The sequence below is a fragment of the Sarcophilus harrisii genome, chromosome 6 (assembly GCF_902635505.1).
Source record: "Sarcophilus harrisii chromosome 6, mSarHar1.11, whole genome shotgun sequence".
In the NCBI taxonomy this organism is placed as follows: Eukaryota; Metazoa; Chordata; class Mammalia; order Dasyuromorphia; family Dasyuridae; genus Sarcophilus; species Sarcophilus harrisii.
Window position 1 is genome coordinate 150,937,777 of NC_045431.1, and position 14,124 is coordinate 150,951,900.

At 35.2% G+C, this 14,124-nt stretch overlaps 1 protein-coding gene across 1 annotated transcript in view; it reads left to right on the forward strand.

Moving 5' to 3' along the window:
• GPAT3 (glycerol-3-phosphate acyltransferase 3) overlaps positions 1-14,124 on the forward strand; it is a 54,681-nt gene that overhangs the window by 26,761 nt on the left and 13,796 nt on the right. Inside the window, exons 3-5 of the mRNA XM_003772967.4 lie at positions 8,275-8,545; positions 11,047-11,121; positions 13,640-13,729. Of these exons, the coding sequence (XP_003773015.1) occupies positions 8,275-8,545; positions 11,047-11,121; positions 13,640-13,729 (436 nt within the window). The remainder of the gene's footprint in view (positions 1-8,274; positions 8,546-11,046; positions 11,122-13,639; positions 13,730-14,124) is intronic.

A 14,124-nucleotide genomic window follows, 5' to 3' on the forward strand; every position in this document is an offset into this window, starting at 1 on the left:
TTATATGATGATCAATTCTGTTGGACGTGGCTCTTTTCAACAATGAGATGACTCAGACCAGTTGTTCTTGTGATGAAGAGAGCTACCTACACCCAGAGAAGGACTGTGGGAACCAAGTATGGTTTACAACATAGCATTTTCACTCTTTTTGTTGTTGTTTGCTTGCATCTTATTTTCTTTCTCGTTTTTTCCAGTTTGATTTGGTTTTTCTTGTGCAGCAAGATTATTGTATAAATATATATGCATGTATTGAATTTAACATATACTTCTACCATTTTGCATTTTAGAATTATTTTAAGCAGCTCACTTTCCATTGTAGCTGAGCTGCTGTGATCATGGATGATAAAGCCCAGATTTTTGCTTCTACGTATTTATTTTCTTTGTCCTTTGTTGTTCCTCTGGTTGTATGTTCTTATGGTTGTTTCTTTTCTCTCTGAAGTGCCAAATCCAAATTTTTTTTTAAAGAAAGGGACTCAGTATTCTTCCTGTTTTCCACCAGTTACAATGCTTTTGGACTTCTTTGGACCTTATTATCATGTCTTTCTTCCTCAGGAAATTCATCATTGGGAATTCTTGCTGTCTTATTGAATGTGTCTAGTATCTTTTGCTTACCAGATTGGACTCTGATCAGAGGGCAGAGCCTTGGGCTCTAAGCCCTGTATTAAAGAAAGAGACTCAGTACATCCATGCTTTGCTATCTAAGTTTCCTTTTATAGTTACCTTCTCCCCTTAGATCAGAAATTCCTTGAAGACAGGGATTGTCAATATAACTCATCTAGTGTGAGTTTAATAAAGGTTTATTGACTGATGATTTTCTCCTGATTCCCACTATCTTGTGATTTTTCTCCTTTCCTGTGGTTGGTGTTGGGAGAGGAAGTTCCCTGATTTCCATCCATGCTTAGCTTTCTCTGGATTTAATAACAATAACAGTAATAGCATTTGTATGGCACTTTAAAATTTGTAAAGTGTTTGATAAATGTCATATTTTGTCTTCATGACAGCGCTGGGTTGTAGATGCTATGGAGAAATTGAGGCACACAGCGTTGAAATGATTTGTAATTGTTGGAGGACAGATCTAAATTTCTGACTCCAGGTGGAGTGCTCTATCCACAGCAAAGGAATTTTTTTAATTCCTTTGAGCTGCTCATTACCTTTTAGAAGTCTGACTATAGCTCTGTCCAACCCAAGCAGATCAATGCTAGGACTCAGTCAGCCTCACTGAAGTGTGACTGAGTTAATAAGTTCCTAGGCCACAGGGTCTTAAAATCTCCTCTCCTCAAAAAAGTGGTATCATAAAAAGAAAATCCTAAATGAGATTTAGATAGGAATATTTTCATTTATCAAGAAGATATTGAAATCTCAAAGGCCTGGTTCTTTAACCTTCTTAAGAAACTAAGCTTCTGGTTATACTATATATAATAAAAAGTTCTTTTTTAATTTACTTTTTGTATTATGAATTTAACAAAATTCAAAATGTGAATATTTCCATATACAAAGAAGAATAAAATGAGGGTTGGATATGAATAATAACCTTTGTTATGTGGATTTTTTTAAAAGGGGGAAATTTGATACACTGGAAACAAAACATCCTTTCTGAATTTTCTTCTGCACTGTACTGTGTGTTTTTAAATGTTTCATTGCTTCTGTTTTCTGATCACTCCCTCATCCCTCTAATAAATCCCCTTTTCAACAAGGCTCTCCCTTGTAACAAAGATAATTAAGCAAAAAGTTAATTAAATATGTCTCATTTTGTGCCTCTATTACATCACCTCTATGCCAAGAAGTGGAAAAAAAATGCTTCATAGTCTTGTGAAGTCATACTTGACTATTGTAATCAGATTTCAAAGTTCAGTCTTCCAGAGTTGTTTGCTTTTACATGACTATAGATAGTGTATAAATTATTCTTTTAGTTTTGTTCACTTTATTGCATTGCTTCATTGTAGTAGTTGTAGAATTCTCTGATTCTGCCCCGTTTCATTATTTCTTACAACACTGTCATATCTATTGTTTAGATATCTAAACAATATCCATTGTTTAGAATTCACATGTACATTCATTTTATCTTGGGTCTTTTCTAATTCATGCTTCCTGCACTTTGGTCATCAAAGCCTTCTTCTTACTGGAACTTTGACCTCCTCTTCAGGCTTTGTGTCAGATGGACTTTCATTTTATTTTATCTGAAACCAGACTATGGTACTTTTGCTTCTTCTGGGCATCATCCCTTTCCCTAGAATCTTAGATTTCATTTCTGAGGGTGGATGGTAGGTCAGTTTTTAGGTACTATTTGCCTCCCTTCTTCCAACTCTTTTTTTATTATTATTATTAAAACTTTTTATTTACAAAACATATGCATGGGTAATTTTCCCAATATTGACCTTTTCATAACCTTTTGTTGCACATTTTTCCCTTCTTCCCCCTACCTCTCCCTTAGTTGGCAGGTAGTCCAATACATGTTAAATATGTTGAAATACATGTTAGATCCAATATGTATATACATATTTATATAGTTTATCTGGTTGTGCAAGAAAGATCAGATCAAGAAGAGAGCATCAGTTCATGTAGCCTCTCTGAAATCATCCTGCTGGTCATTTCTTATTGAATAATAGTATTCCATAGCATTCATATACCATAATTTATTCATCCATTCTCCAATTGATGGGCATCCACTCAATTTCCAGTTTCTTACCACTACAAAGAGGGCTGCCACAAACATTTTGGCACATACAGGCCCCTTTCCTTTCTTTAGTATCTCTTTGGGATATAAGCCCAGTAGTAACACTGCTGAATCAAAGGGTATGCACAGTTTGATAACTTTTTAAGCATAGTTCCAAACTGCTCTCCAGAATGGCTGGATGTATTCACAATTCCACAAACAATGTATCAGTGTCCAGTTTTCTCACATTCCCTCCAACATTCGTCATTATCTTTTCCTGTCATCTTAGCCAATCTGACAGGTGTGTAGTGGTACCTCAGAATTGTCTTAATTTGCATTTCTCTGATCACCTTTTCATGTGGCTACAAATAGTTTCAATTTCTTCATCTGAAAACCAACTCTTCCTAATGTGCTTCCTTCCCCCATTGAAAGTAAGTTCTTTGAAGAACTGTCTTGTTTGCTGTATTTATATCCCTTGAATTTAGCACATAGTATACAATTAATTTTTCTTTTTCTTTATGACTTATTTGATTTCTTTTTTCTTTTTCTTTCTTATTTATTTATTTTGAGGGGGGTTAAGTGACTTGCCCAGGGTCACACAGTTAGCAAGTATTAAGTGTCTGAGGTCAAATTTGAACTCAGGTCTTCCTGACTTCAGGGCTGGTGCTCTATCCATTGCATCACCTTTATGTGCTATGATTTTTTAAAAATTGAATTATGTAAGTATTATTTTGTTAATCTATTTTATGTTTTTGTAAATGTTAGTTCATTTAATTTGTTATCAGTTTTGATGGCATATAATTGGTCTTCTAATGTTGCCTTTAAAATTAATTTTTAAATTGTCAGGCACTTATTTTTTTATTCTTTCTCTTCCAATAGTGGAAAAAAACCACTTTTAACAAATAAGCATAGTTTAGCAAAACAAATTCCAATATTGGCCATGTCTAAAAATGTGTTTCATTTTGCATTACTGTCAGGAGATGGGAAGAATTGAATTAGGGTTTTCAAATCTTTCAAAATTAAAAAAAATATTTTTATAGTATAAATTGTATTGATTCACATCTGTAGTGTCCTTCTGGAGGTTCCTGTTTGGGTAGCAAAATGTAATGTCCGGAGTAGCTCTCTGGGGGATCTTTGGATGAGCCTTGGTCTTCGATGGAAGAGTGATGAAGGCAGGAGAGCCACCAGGAAGGAGGATCTCTGTCTTCTGTGTCTCCTCTGTGTCTGAGTCTGATTCAGAGTCTTCTCTAACTCCAAGTCTCTAGTCCTCTCAGCCCTTAAATACCTCAGTATGATTACATCATTATATCACACTAAGTATATGTGAACTAGAGAACCATTCTCATTAATCACACTGAGTAAGTGCTAACTATAAGCACCCTGTTGTAACTATCCTTGCTTCAAGTAGAACACAGGTGGTCACACCCTTCTTGACTTCTCAGGGAGGGAGGTGAGCAATTCCATAGGGAAAATGGGAAGCCAAACCAGATATTTTTAGCAGGTTTCCTCTGGGCTTGAAGGGTCTTATACCTCACTCAGAGTTCCCCCACTAATTGCGGCCCTCTACACACATCAGTTCACATAATTCTTCTTGTGTTTCTCTTTTTTCCTCACTTTAAATGTAATTTTGTTTTTTCAATAGATACATTTAAGAGTTTGCCTTCCTTCTATCAATACCTCTCCAAAAAGAAACAGCCTGGGAAATAAAACTTTTGCAACAAACATTAATAATCAAGTAAAACAGTGACATACTGTTTGTGCCTAGAATTCTATTTCTAACTCTGTATATCAAGTCAAATCATCTTAATCAGGAGTTAGGGCAACATTCTAAATCATCAGTCATCTGGCATTGTAATAATTAACCATTGCATTGATAGACATTCTTAAAGTTTTCAAAATTGTTCTTTTTTTAAACAATATAGTATAAATTGTTTTTGGGTTATTTGTATTTTATTTTTACATCACTTCAAATGAAGTTCCAGTGATACTCCCCTGCCTTCCTTGTTTACATACACTTCTACTTATGTTCCCCAGTTATGTGAATAAACTCCCTCTTCTTCCCTTTTTCTTCCTGTATTTATTCTTCTATCACCTCCCTTATTCTTTTAAATAATAACAAAAAATCGCTCCCAGGACTTCCATTAGATTCAGCTCTTTGCTGCTGATGTCACTACTCTTGTTGTTCATCCCTCTTGCTCACAGAGGATCAAAATGACATCATGGGGTGATGGCTTTTGACTTGTGAGTAAGTTGGATTTAAATGACACAGAGTTTCAGGATGTTGTCAGCTTCAGTCTTCCACAGTCATCAGTCCCCGGGACAAGACAAAAGTCAAAAGGATTGGCTATGGTTCTGGATGTAATGGATAATCACTGCATGTCTTCGGTGTCTGATAATTCTCTAAGTGCTCTGCAGCACTTGACTGCTGTCTGTTGAAACAGAAATGTTCACATCTGCTGAGTCTGCCAGGGAAGCTTTTACATGCTTGGGGTAGACACCCTCCCTAAATCGTTGATGGGTTGGAGGCCTTTTGACTCCCCTCAGCCTGGTTTAGCCTGTCTGTCTAGATGGTTTCCTGGGGCGTGGCCAGTGCACATATACAGCTAGCTACCTGGAGCTACAGGTGAGACCTAGGTAGTAATAGAATACCACTATTCTTAGGGAACGCCTGTATCATCCCTCTCCTCCTCATTGAAATGCAAGAGTCTTCCCATTCCAGCCCCTTCCATTCAGCATGTGTCTGACCATATCACTCCTTCTACTCAAGAAAACCTAAAACATAAAATCCTTTATTTGACATTCAAAGCCTGGGTCCTCCATCTTTCTACTCTTCGTATACCAATTGTTCCCCTTCTGGACTCTGAACCAGGGGCACTGACCTCCTTCCTGTTCCTCAGACAAGATGTTCTATCTCCTGACTCCATTTATTTATTTATTTTTTTATATTTTATTTTATTTTATAGCCTTTTATTTACAGGTTATATGTATGGGTAACTTTACAGCATTAACAATTGCCAAACCTCTTGTTCCAATTTTTCACCTCTTACCCACCACCCCCCTCCCCCAGATGGCAGGATGACCAGTAGATGTTAAATATATTTAAATATGAATTAGATACACAATAAGTTCCATTTATTTTCTATGGTTGTCTTTCATTCCTGTAACATTCTTTCCCCCGTCTCCATTCCTGACTTTCCTGATCTTCTCCATGAAAGAAAATTGTTCAGACTTTTTAGAACCAGAATTCTCATCTCCTAAGAAAAACCTCAAAATGAAAATTCCTAGCCAATATCCTGGGTCAAAGAGAACTGCAAGCAGAAAGAAAGAATTCAAGTCCTGAGGAGTGACAGTCATGATCACATACAATTAACTGTTACTATTTAACAGTCATAAGAGGAGCAGAGAGTTTGGAAAATAATATTCCAGAAGGCAAATAAATATTCCCCCATTAGAGGAAAGATAGAACTTGAACAAAATATAGGACTTTTAAGTATTTCCGGTGAAAAGACCAGAGTGTGAAGACTTTTAAGCACAAATGCCAAGAATCAAGAGAAATAGGAAAAAAAGAAAATGAGTAATTATAAAGGCCTAAATAAGGACACACTACTTGTGTTCTAATATGGGAAGATTTTACATATATATATGTGTGTATGTATGTGTGTGTATGTAATTATATATGTATATGTACATATATAATTTCCTCTGAACTTTATCATAATCAGTCCTCATAAATGAAATCTAATTTGAAGGTTTGGGAGTAGTTCTGTTATATTGATTATTTAAAAAGAGGAATAAATACAGAGGAGAAGAGGAATAAATACTGTAGGGGAGGAAAATGAGGAAGTTGGGGGAAATTTTTTTTCACATAATTGGGTTGTACAGATAGAAATCTATACAAAAAAGGAGAAAAGGGTAGGTGGAGTGGCTACCACTTGAACTTTACTCTCTCATCTCAACAGATCAAAGGGAGGGAAAAACAAGACATGTACATACACATAGAACAAATGTACAAAAAGTAAAATAAATGTACAAAAATATTTATAGTTCTTTTGCTATGGTAAAGAATTATATATTGAATAGTTGCCTATCAGTTGGGGAATGCCTGAACAAGTTCTTTTATACATATGTGTGTGTATACACACACACACACACATATAACTTATGCATATAATACATAAATATTATAATTTGTTCAACCATTCCTCAATTGATAGGCAACCATTCCGTATCTATTTCTTTATAATTATGTGATGGATTACTCTTGAGCTGTAAGAAATGTTAAAGGGAATGGTTTCAGAGAAAACTGGAAAAATTTACATGAAATTAGCAAAATCAGGAAAACAATTTATGAAATGACTACAATAAAAGATGTTTTAAAACTCTTAATGTGTTTTTAATTTTGTAAGCCTTAAAACTGCTTAAGACTTTTAGAACACCATTTATTGTAATGATAAACAACTTTTAAAGAATTAGGAATTCTATTAATATAATGACCAGTTACAATTCCAGAAGACATATGATGAACCATGCTACTACCTATTTCATGATAGAAAACCAAAAAGACTCATTGAAGAATGAGGCTTTTTCCCCCCTGGATAGACTAATATGAAAATTTGTAACAATGACTTTGATTTTCTTTCTTTCTCATTTGGGAACAGGATAGGGTCTTGGAGAGGAAAAAGTGGGTTTTTAGTAATTGAAAACAAATTTTAATTTTAAAAAAGGAAATATGAGGCTTAGTGACAGGATCTGGTTGAAGTCTTTTGATATTTATTAATTTGGGAATCTTGTACAAGTTATAAAACTTCTTTGGGATTTGATCTTTGAGATGCTTTTTATGATGGCTTCAATTCCATTTTTGGAGAAGGACTTATTTTTTTCTTTGTGAAAATGAATGTAGTAACACTTGGAGTAGTACCTTGATAGAATTGTTGTGGGGAAAACAGTTTACAAACCTGAAAGAACTGTGTGGTTATGAGGCGGTGCCATTATTGACCCAGAAAAGGCTAACTCCAATGCTGCAAAGACCACATTCGTTTCTTAACTGTTTGTCTTATGATTAATATTCAGTATTGCCAAAACTTGCTAGTGCTCTTTCTCCTCAGGGAATCAGATTTCTGCAGCCTTTTGCCCTACTTGAGGAAATAAGTGGGAGGAAATCATAGAAGGATAAAGATCAAAGAAGGGTCAATGTTGGGAGGGGATATTTAAAGAATCCAAGATTGGATCGTCCAACTACCATCTCTTTGTAAGAGAATGTCTGGGGTTTGGAACTTTGACCTAGAATTTCGAGTTCACAGAATAGATTCTTCATCTATAAGAATCTACAAAGATCATTATGGCCATTAGGATTATGGAGAATTGTCTTTCACTTGACTTGTGCAAGGTCACAGCTGAAGAGATTTGTTTTTATTTTCAAAAACCAGTGAACCACATCAATTAGTGAAGTATATAACAGCCCTTTCTAAATATACTAGTATTTACTTGTATATGTATGCCTATATATATATAGATATATAGATATCTATCTATGGATATATATACATGTACATGCCTCTTAATTAGATCATGAGTCTTTTTTCTAAGAATGTGTCCTTATGCTATGGTATTTTCTCATTCAGGTATTATCCAGAGAGATGAGTCACCTATGGAGAAAGGGATATCTGGACATCGAGGGAGGGACTTTGAGCTGTCCGATGTGTTCTATTTCTCCAAGAAGGGATTTGAAGCCATTGTAGAAGATGAAGTGACTCAGAGGTTTTCCTCAGAGGAGTTAGTGTCTTGGAATCTCCTCACGAGGACAAATACTAACTTCCATTATATCAGCCCCCGGTTAACCATGGTATGGGTGCTGGGAGTTTTAGTGCGTTACTGTTTCCTTCTTCCTCTTCGGTAAGCCACGAGTGTATTACTTTGATGGGTTAGATGAAGTTGTGTTTGACCCTACATGTTGTTTTTTCATAACAAAAAACATTTTATGAAATGAGAGTGATGGAAGATGAGTAAAAATCTAATATTAATGTCTAGTGTTAAATGGAAGTATGCATATATAAAACAAAATGTATTTGTATTTACTTGTATAATTCATTGCTGTTCTGGTTTCTAGCCCCAAAGAAAGAAATAATGGAGATGAAACAAATTTCGAGAATAACAGAAAATAAAGAACTTATATATGAGGATAGGTTTTAAAAACTTAAAACATTAGTCTGAAAGATTGGAAATTAATAGAGTTAAAACTGAATGGGTGTAAATATTTTTTCCATCACATCCTATTCATTTATCTAACATATATCTGCTATATTCTAGTAGATATATAATAGCATTTGGGGAGCGTTATATTAACTCTTTTTAAAAAAGAAAAAGTCAGAGGCAGCTAGGTAGCACAGTGGATAGAGCACCAGCCCTGAAGTCAGGAGGACCTCAGTTCAAATGTGGCCTCAGACACTTAACACTTTCTGTGTGATCCTGGGGAAGTCACTTAACTCGAATTGCCTCAGCACACACATGAAAAAAGTCAAATTGAGATTTTTTGTTTTTACTATTCTAGCTAGAAAATAATGATAGCCTTAATGTGCCAGATATCTAGATCGTGCCTCTTGACCAGTGTTGACATTTCTTATCATATCATTATTTAATGATGTACAAAGTAAGACTTGCATTTACGTTTTAACATTATGACTGATAAATTCCATTACTTTGCTAGCCAAGTTTCCTGATGATTTTTTAGTAATCTCCCTTAAGACTAGTCTTGTGAAAATATGCTTGTATGTTTCTCTGAAGAAAATAGGATGATAAGTATAAGTGACCTAGTTTGAGTTGGTCATATCGCAAAAAATTTTAGGAGTTTAGGCATTGTGCACTTCTCAGAAGAGCTCTTTCTTTATTATTTGTCCATAATTAAAAGCAGGAACCAAATAGGTCTTTTGGAAAACCATCCCTGACAGATTATAGATGTGAAAGTCAGTGTTTCACTTGAATTTTTTTCTTAGCACTATTTGATAATATACTGCTTGAAACTCTTTGCAGTGGGCTGTACCCACATCTGGCCCCTAAGATCACTGTAGAAGATCAATTTGTGGTATTTTACTATTCTAGCTAGAAAATAATGATAGCATAAAGAGTAAAATAAATTAGCCTTTATCTGAGATGAAAAAAAGGATGATTCTATATAGTATTTCACTAGAATCAAGTTTTTTCAACCTGGCCGATTTTTTTTTTTTTTGGTAAGCAAGTCACTCTCTTCCTCTCATTAAGTTTTTTGTACATAATGTAACCAGCTGTCTTGGGGAAAAAAAGGATAAAGAAAACTTTGAGGGTGGTGATGGTATTTTTAAGTTTTAAATTTTAAATATCCTTTTACAGTTTGTAAAACAAAGTACAAGTAATTTTTCCAAATTAAAACATTTACTTCAAAAAGTTTTAAAATTTAGATCTTTGCCTCTTAAGCTGTTAATTTCACATTTTTTGTAGTAACTGCTTCCTTGTTAGGTTTCCTGGCTATCTTTGAAAATGAGGAAGCTGTTAAATTTGCAGTGGTAAGGAAAGATAAGGAATAAATGTGATATATTAATTACCTCTGAACTTCTTATGTGCTAATACAATATTTTGGAGCCCCAGCATGACAAATTGTGTGATCTAGAACAAGTTGCTTTTCTCATCTATAAAATAAGGGTATATTTGTTCTACTTAATTGAAAGGCTTGGCTGGAAGAAAGTGCTTTGTAAATCTGAAAGTGTAATAGACAGGTCAGTCAGTAAACATTTATTAAATTCCTACTATGTGCTAGACACTGTGCTAAATATCAGATACAAAAAAAAAGACAAAAGACCATCCCATTCTTGTCCTTGAGGAGCTCCTAACATAATGAAGGAGTCAAACAAATAGGTACAAACAAGCTATATGCTGGATAAACATTATGAGAGGGAAGGTAAGAGAGATTAGAAAAGGCTTCCTGGAGAACATGAAATTTTAGTGCAGACTTAAATGAAGTCAGGAGGCAGAGATGAGATGACCATAGGGGATGGCCAGGAAAAATTAATGAAGCCAAGAGATGGTGTGTTTTGTTCTTGTCTCTAGATTGAATAATATCTGAGTGTTTGTTATTGCTCTGAAGACAGAGCCATCAAATTTCTTATTCCTTTATGCTATAGTTTGATTTTAGATGTAATTTTTTAAAGTAGTTGAATTCCAGGATTATCTTTCATAATATTTCATTAGAAAAAAAATCAAACAAAAATACCTTGCTCAGACATGCCAAAGTAAGTATGATACACTATTATACAATAAGTATCAATAACCAAATCCATAACAAATTAGCCATTCTGATCCTTCAGGCAGCCCCTTTTTGGGAGGGTATGACTAATTTTTCCATGTATTATCTTCTTGTTTTACAGAATTACGTTGGCTTTCTTTGGGATTAGTTTGCTGGTTATAGGAACTACTATGGTTGGGCAGCTCCCAAATAGCAGGTAAAATGTTTTATTTTCAGCCATACCTAGATAGTGCTTATTCTTTGTTAGTGTGTTTGATTATCTTTACATACATTTAGAGATATCATCTTATACATTTTTTTTTTTTTTGGTGAGACATTTAGAGTTAAGTGACTTGCCTAGCACCACAAAGCTCATAAGTGTCTGAAGTCAGATTTGAACTTAGGTCTTCCTGACTTCAGGGCTGGGGCTATATCCCCTGCTCCATCTAGCTGCCCCCATCTCACTTATATATAATATTTTATTCATCTTTTTTAATTAATTTTTTTCAATAAGTAAAAAATACATTTTTCTTCCTTTCCCTCCCACTTCAATTGGCAAAGAAAAAAATGATAGTCAAGTAAAACAAAGTTCTATATTTGCCATGTTCAAAAAACCTGTCTCTTTCTTCAGTCTGAGTCTTTAATCTTTTTGTAAGGGAAGTAAGTAACATATTTAATCATTAGTTCCCTGGAATCCTATTTGGTCATTATACTGCTCTGAATTTTTAGATATTTCAATGTTGTTTACTTACAGTATTTTTGCCATAAATTGCCCTTTTGGTTCTGCTTATTTCATTCTGCATCAGTTGATAAAACGTCATCTTTCTCTGAAACCATTGCCTTGATCATTTCTTATAGCACCATGTAGTAATCCAGTAATTATGCATATATATGTGTGTGTGTACATATATATGTGTATATATAGATATACATACATATATACATCTGTCTATCAAACTATATCTATTTATATGTAGATTTATAGCTATTATATATACAGTAATTTTTTAAGCCATTCCCTAATTGCATTCAGGTGGCATCCAGCTTCTTTCCACAGCAAAAGAAATAAACTATAAATATTTTCACCCATCCTTATTTAGAATTTGTTTTGCTTAGGAAATCCTTTCCTCAATCTCCCTCCCTCCTTCCCACTTTTCTCCCTCTTTCCCTACCTTTCTCCTCTACCTCCCTCATTCCTTCCCACCTTTTCTCTCTCCTTCCCTTCTTCCCTCCCTCCGGGTTCTTTGTACTTCTGTAAGGAATATCTAGGCTATTTCCTTTGTTATATTCTTGGGGGTACTGAATGTTGTGTAATTCTGGAATCTTAAAGGCAGCTTAGACAGGGGACCTGCAAGTTTTAGTTCTCAGAATTTTCTGAGTCTGGCCCTCTATTCTGAGCCCTACTCTGACCTGGGTTTGAATGTGGCAGCAGGCCTGTGGGCTTGCCCCATTTGGAATTTCAGAAGCTACTGCTTCAGCTACTTTTTACCATCTGAAAAGTTTTAGTTCATAGTGAAAAAAGAGTTACCTTCCCTTTGGATTGGGATTCTTCCCCTAGTTATTACGTCTGCTGGTTTCAAACTGGGTTTGAAATGGCAAGTGAAACCTGCTGTGCTGATGGGGATCCTCCAGTTCACACGGTTGCTGCTTTCTTTTGAACCATCTCTTCTTTGCTTCTGCCATCTGGGGATCTTGACAGATCCTTATCCTTACCCTTATCCCTATCCCCTAATGACAAGCTCCCTTTCTCAGTCTTCCCTGGATCTATGACCTGGGATTGGTGGGGAGAGACAGAGCAGACAGAGAGGCTGGTTGGAAGCAGGGATTCAGCATCCCTTTTCCCCACATTCCCACTGATGAATCTAGGACCTCTTCCTGCCTGATGATCATCCCAGCCCCCATCAGACTCCATACCCAGCGTCTGAAGATTTCTCCGAGCCACACAGCTGTTACTTGTTTCTGACCTTCTCCGGGTCTGCAGCCTACGGTCCTTCTTAATAGCTCTCTAGCCTTTAACAGCATCCTAGGTGTAGATCCTTTCCTCAATCCTCTCTGGATCTGTGACTAGGAATGGGGAGTAGCAGAATTGCCAGTTGGCACCTGTTGCTGAGCTGTGTACAAATATGACTGCTTCTCTATTGGATCTTCTGGGGCTTTTTCTTGCCTTGGTACACAGTCACTCTGTGGAGGTGATTTTCTGTCTGGTACACTCCTGGCCAGATCCCACCCTGGTATTCATAGATCTCTCTGTCTTTCTTTCTCTTCTGAACTAGACTGGAAAATGCCTTGTCATGATTTTTTTCTTGGATTTTCTGAGCAGGACATATTCGCCAGATCTGTGTGGGAGTTGTTGTTGTTGTTTTTAAAGAGGAGCTCATTTTACTTTCTGCTATTCTTAAATGGAAAGCACTCTCTTATTAACTCAATCATTATCTCAGTATTTCTCCTGTTAATTCTCACTATCACCTATTAAATTACCTTGGCTATACTTTAAGTGCTTTGAAAAAATCATCTTGGAATTTGAAATTGGGATAATGAGTCCAGAAGTACCTAATTTACAGGATTGACATGAGTAATAAATTCAATACTACTTTGTTTCGTTAATGTTCAGTACTTTGCACACTTTAAAGTCTTGCATCAATGCCATTTGTTCTTTGTAATATGAATAACAACAACTTGTAATCTATTCTTTAAGTATATCCTCAATTTCACACTCAGTTATTTTCTTCCTACAGTATAAAGAACTGGCTGAGTGAATTGGTCCATCTGACTTGCTGCAGGATCTGTGTCAGAGCTCTTTCTGGTACTATTCATTACCATAACAAGTGAGTTGAAGAGAATTTCAGGTGGTATTCTCTAGGTCAGAGATTCTTAACTTGAGGCATGTGAATTAGCTTTTAAAAATATATTGATACTGTCATTTTACCACATTGTTTTTCTTTTTTAATCCTCTATTTTATCCATTTAAAAACATAATTCTGAAAAGTGGCCTATATAACACAAAAAATAATGCTTTAGGTGAACCTTGGGCTTTTGCCTTTGAATTTTAAAAATATGTAGAAAAAAGTCTAATGGAATATTATTCCTTAGAGTTAACATAATAATAATAATAATAACATAACAAATAAATAACATAATAAAAAAGGAGTACTTTACATATGGGATGCATTTGTTAATGGCTCAGATCTCATCTGGTTATTATTGGACCCTATCCAAGTTT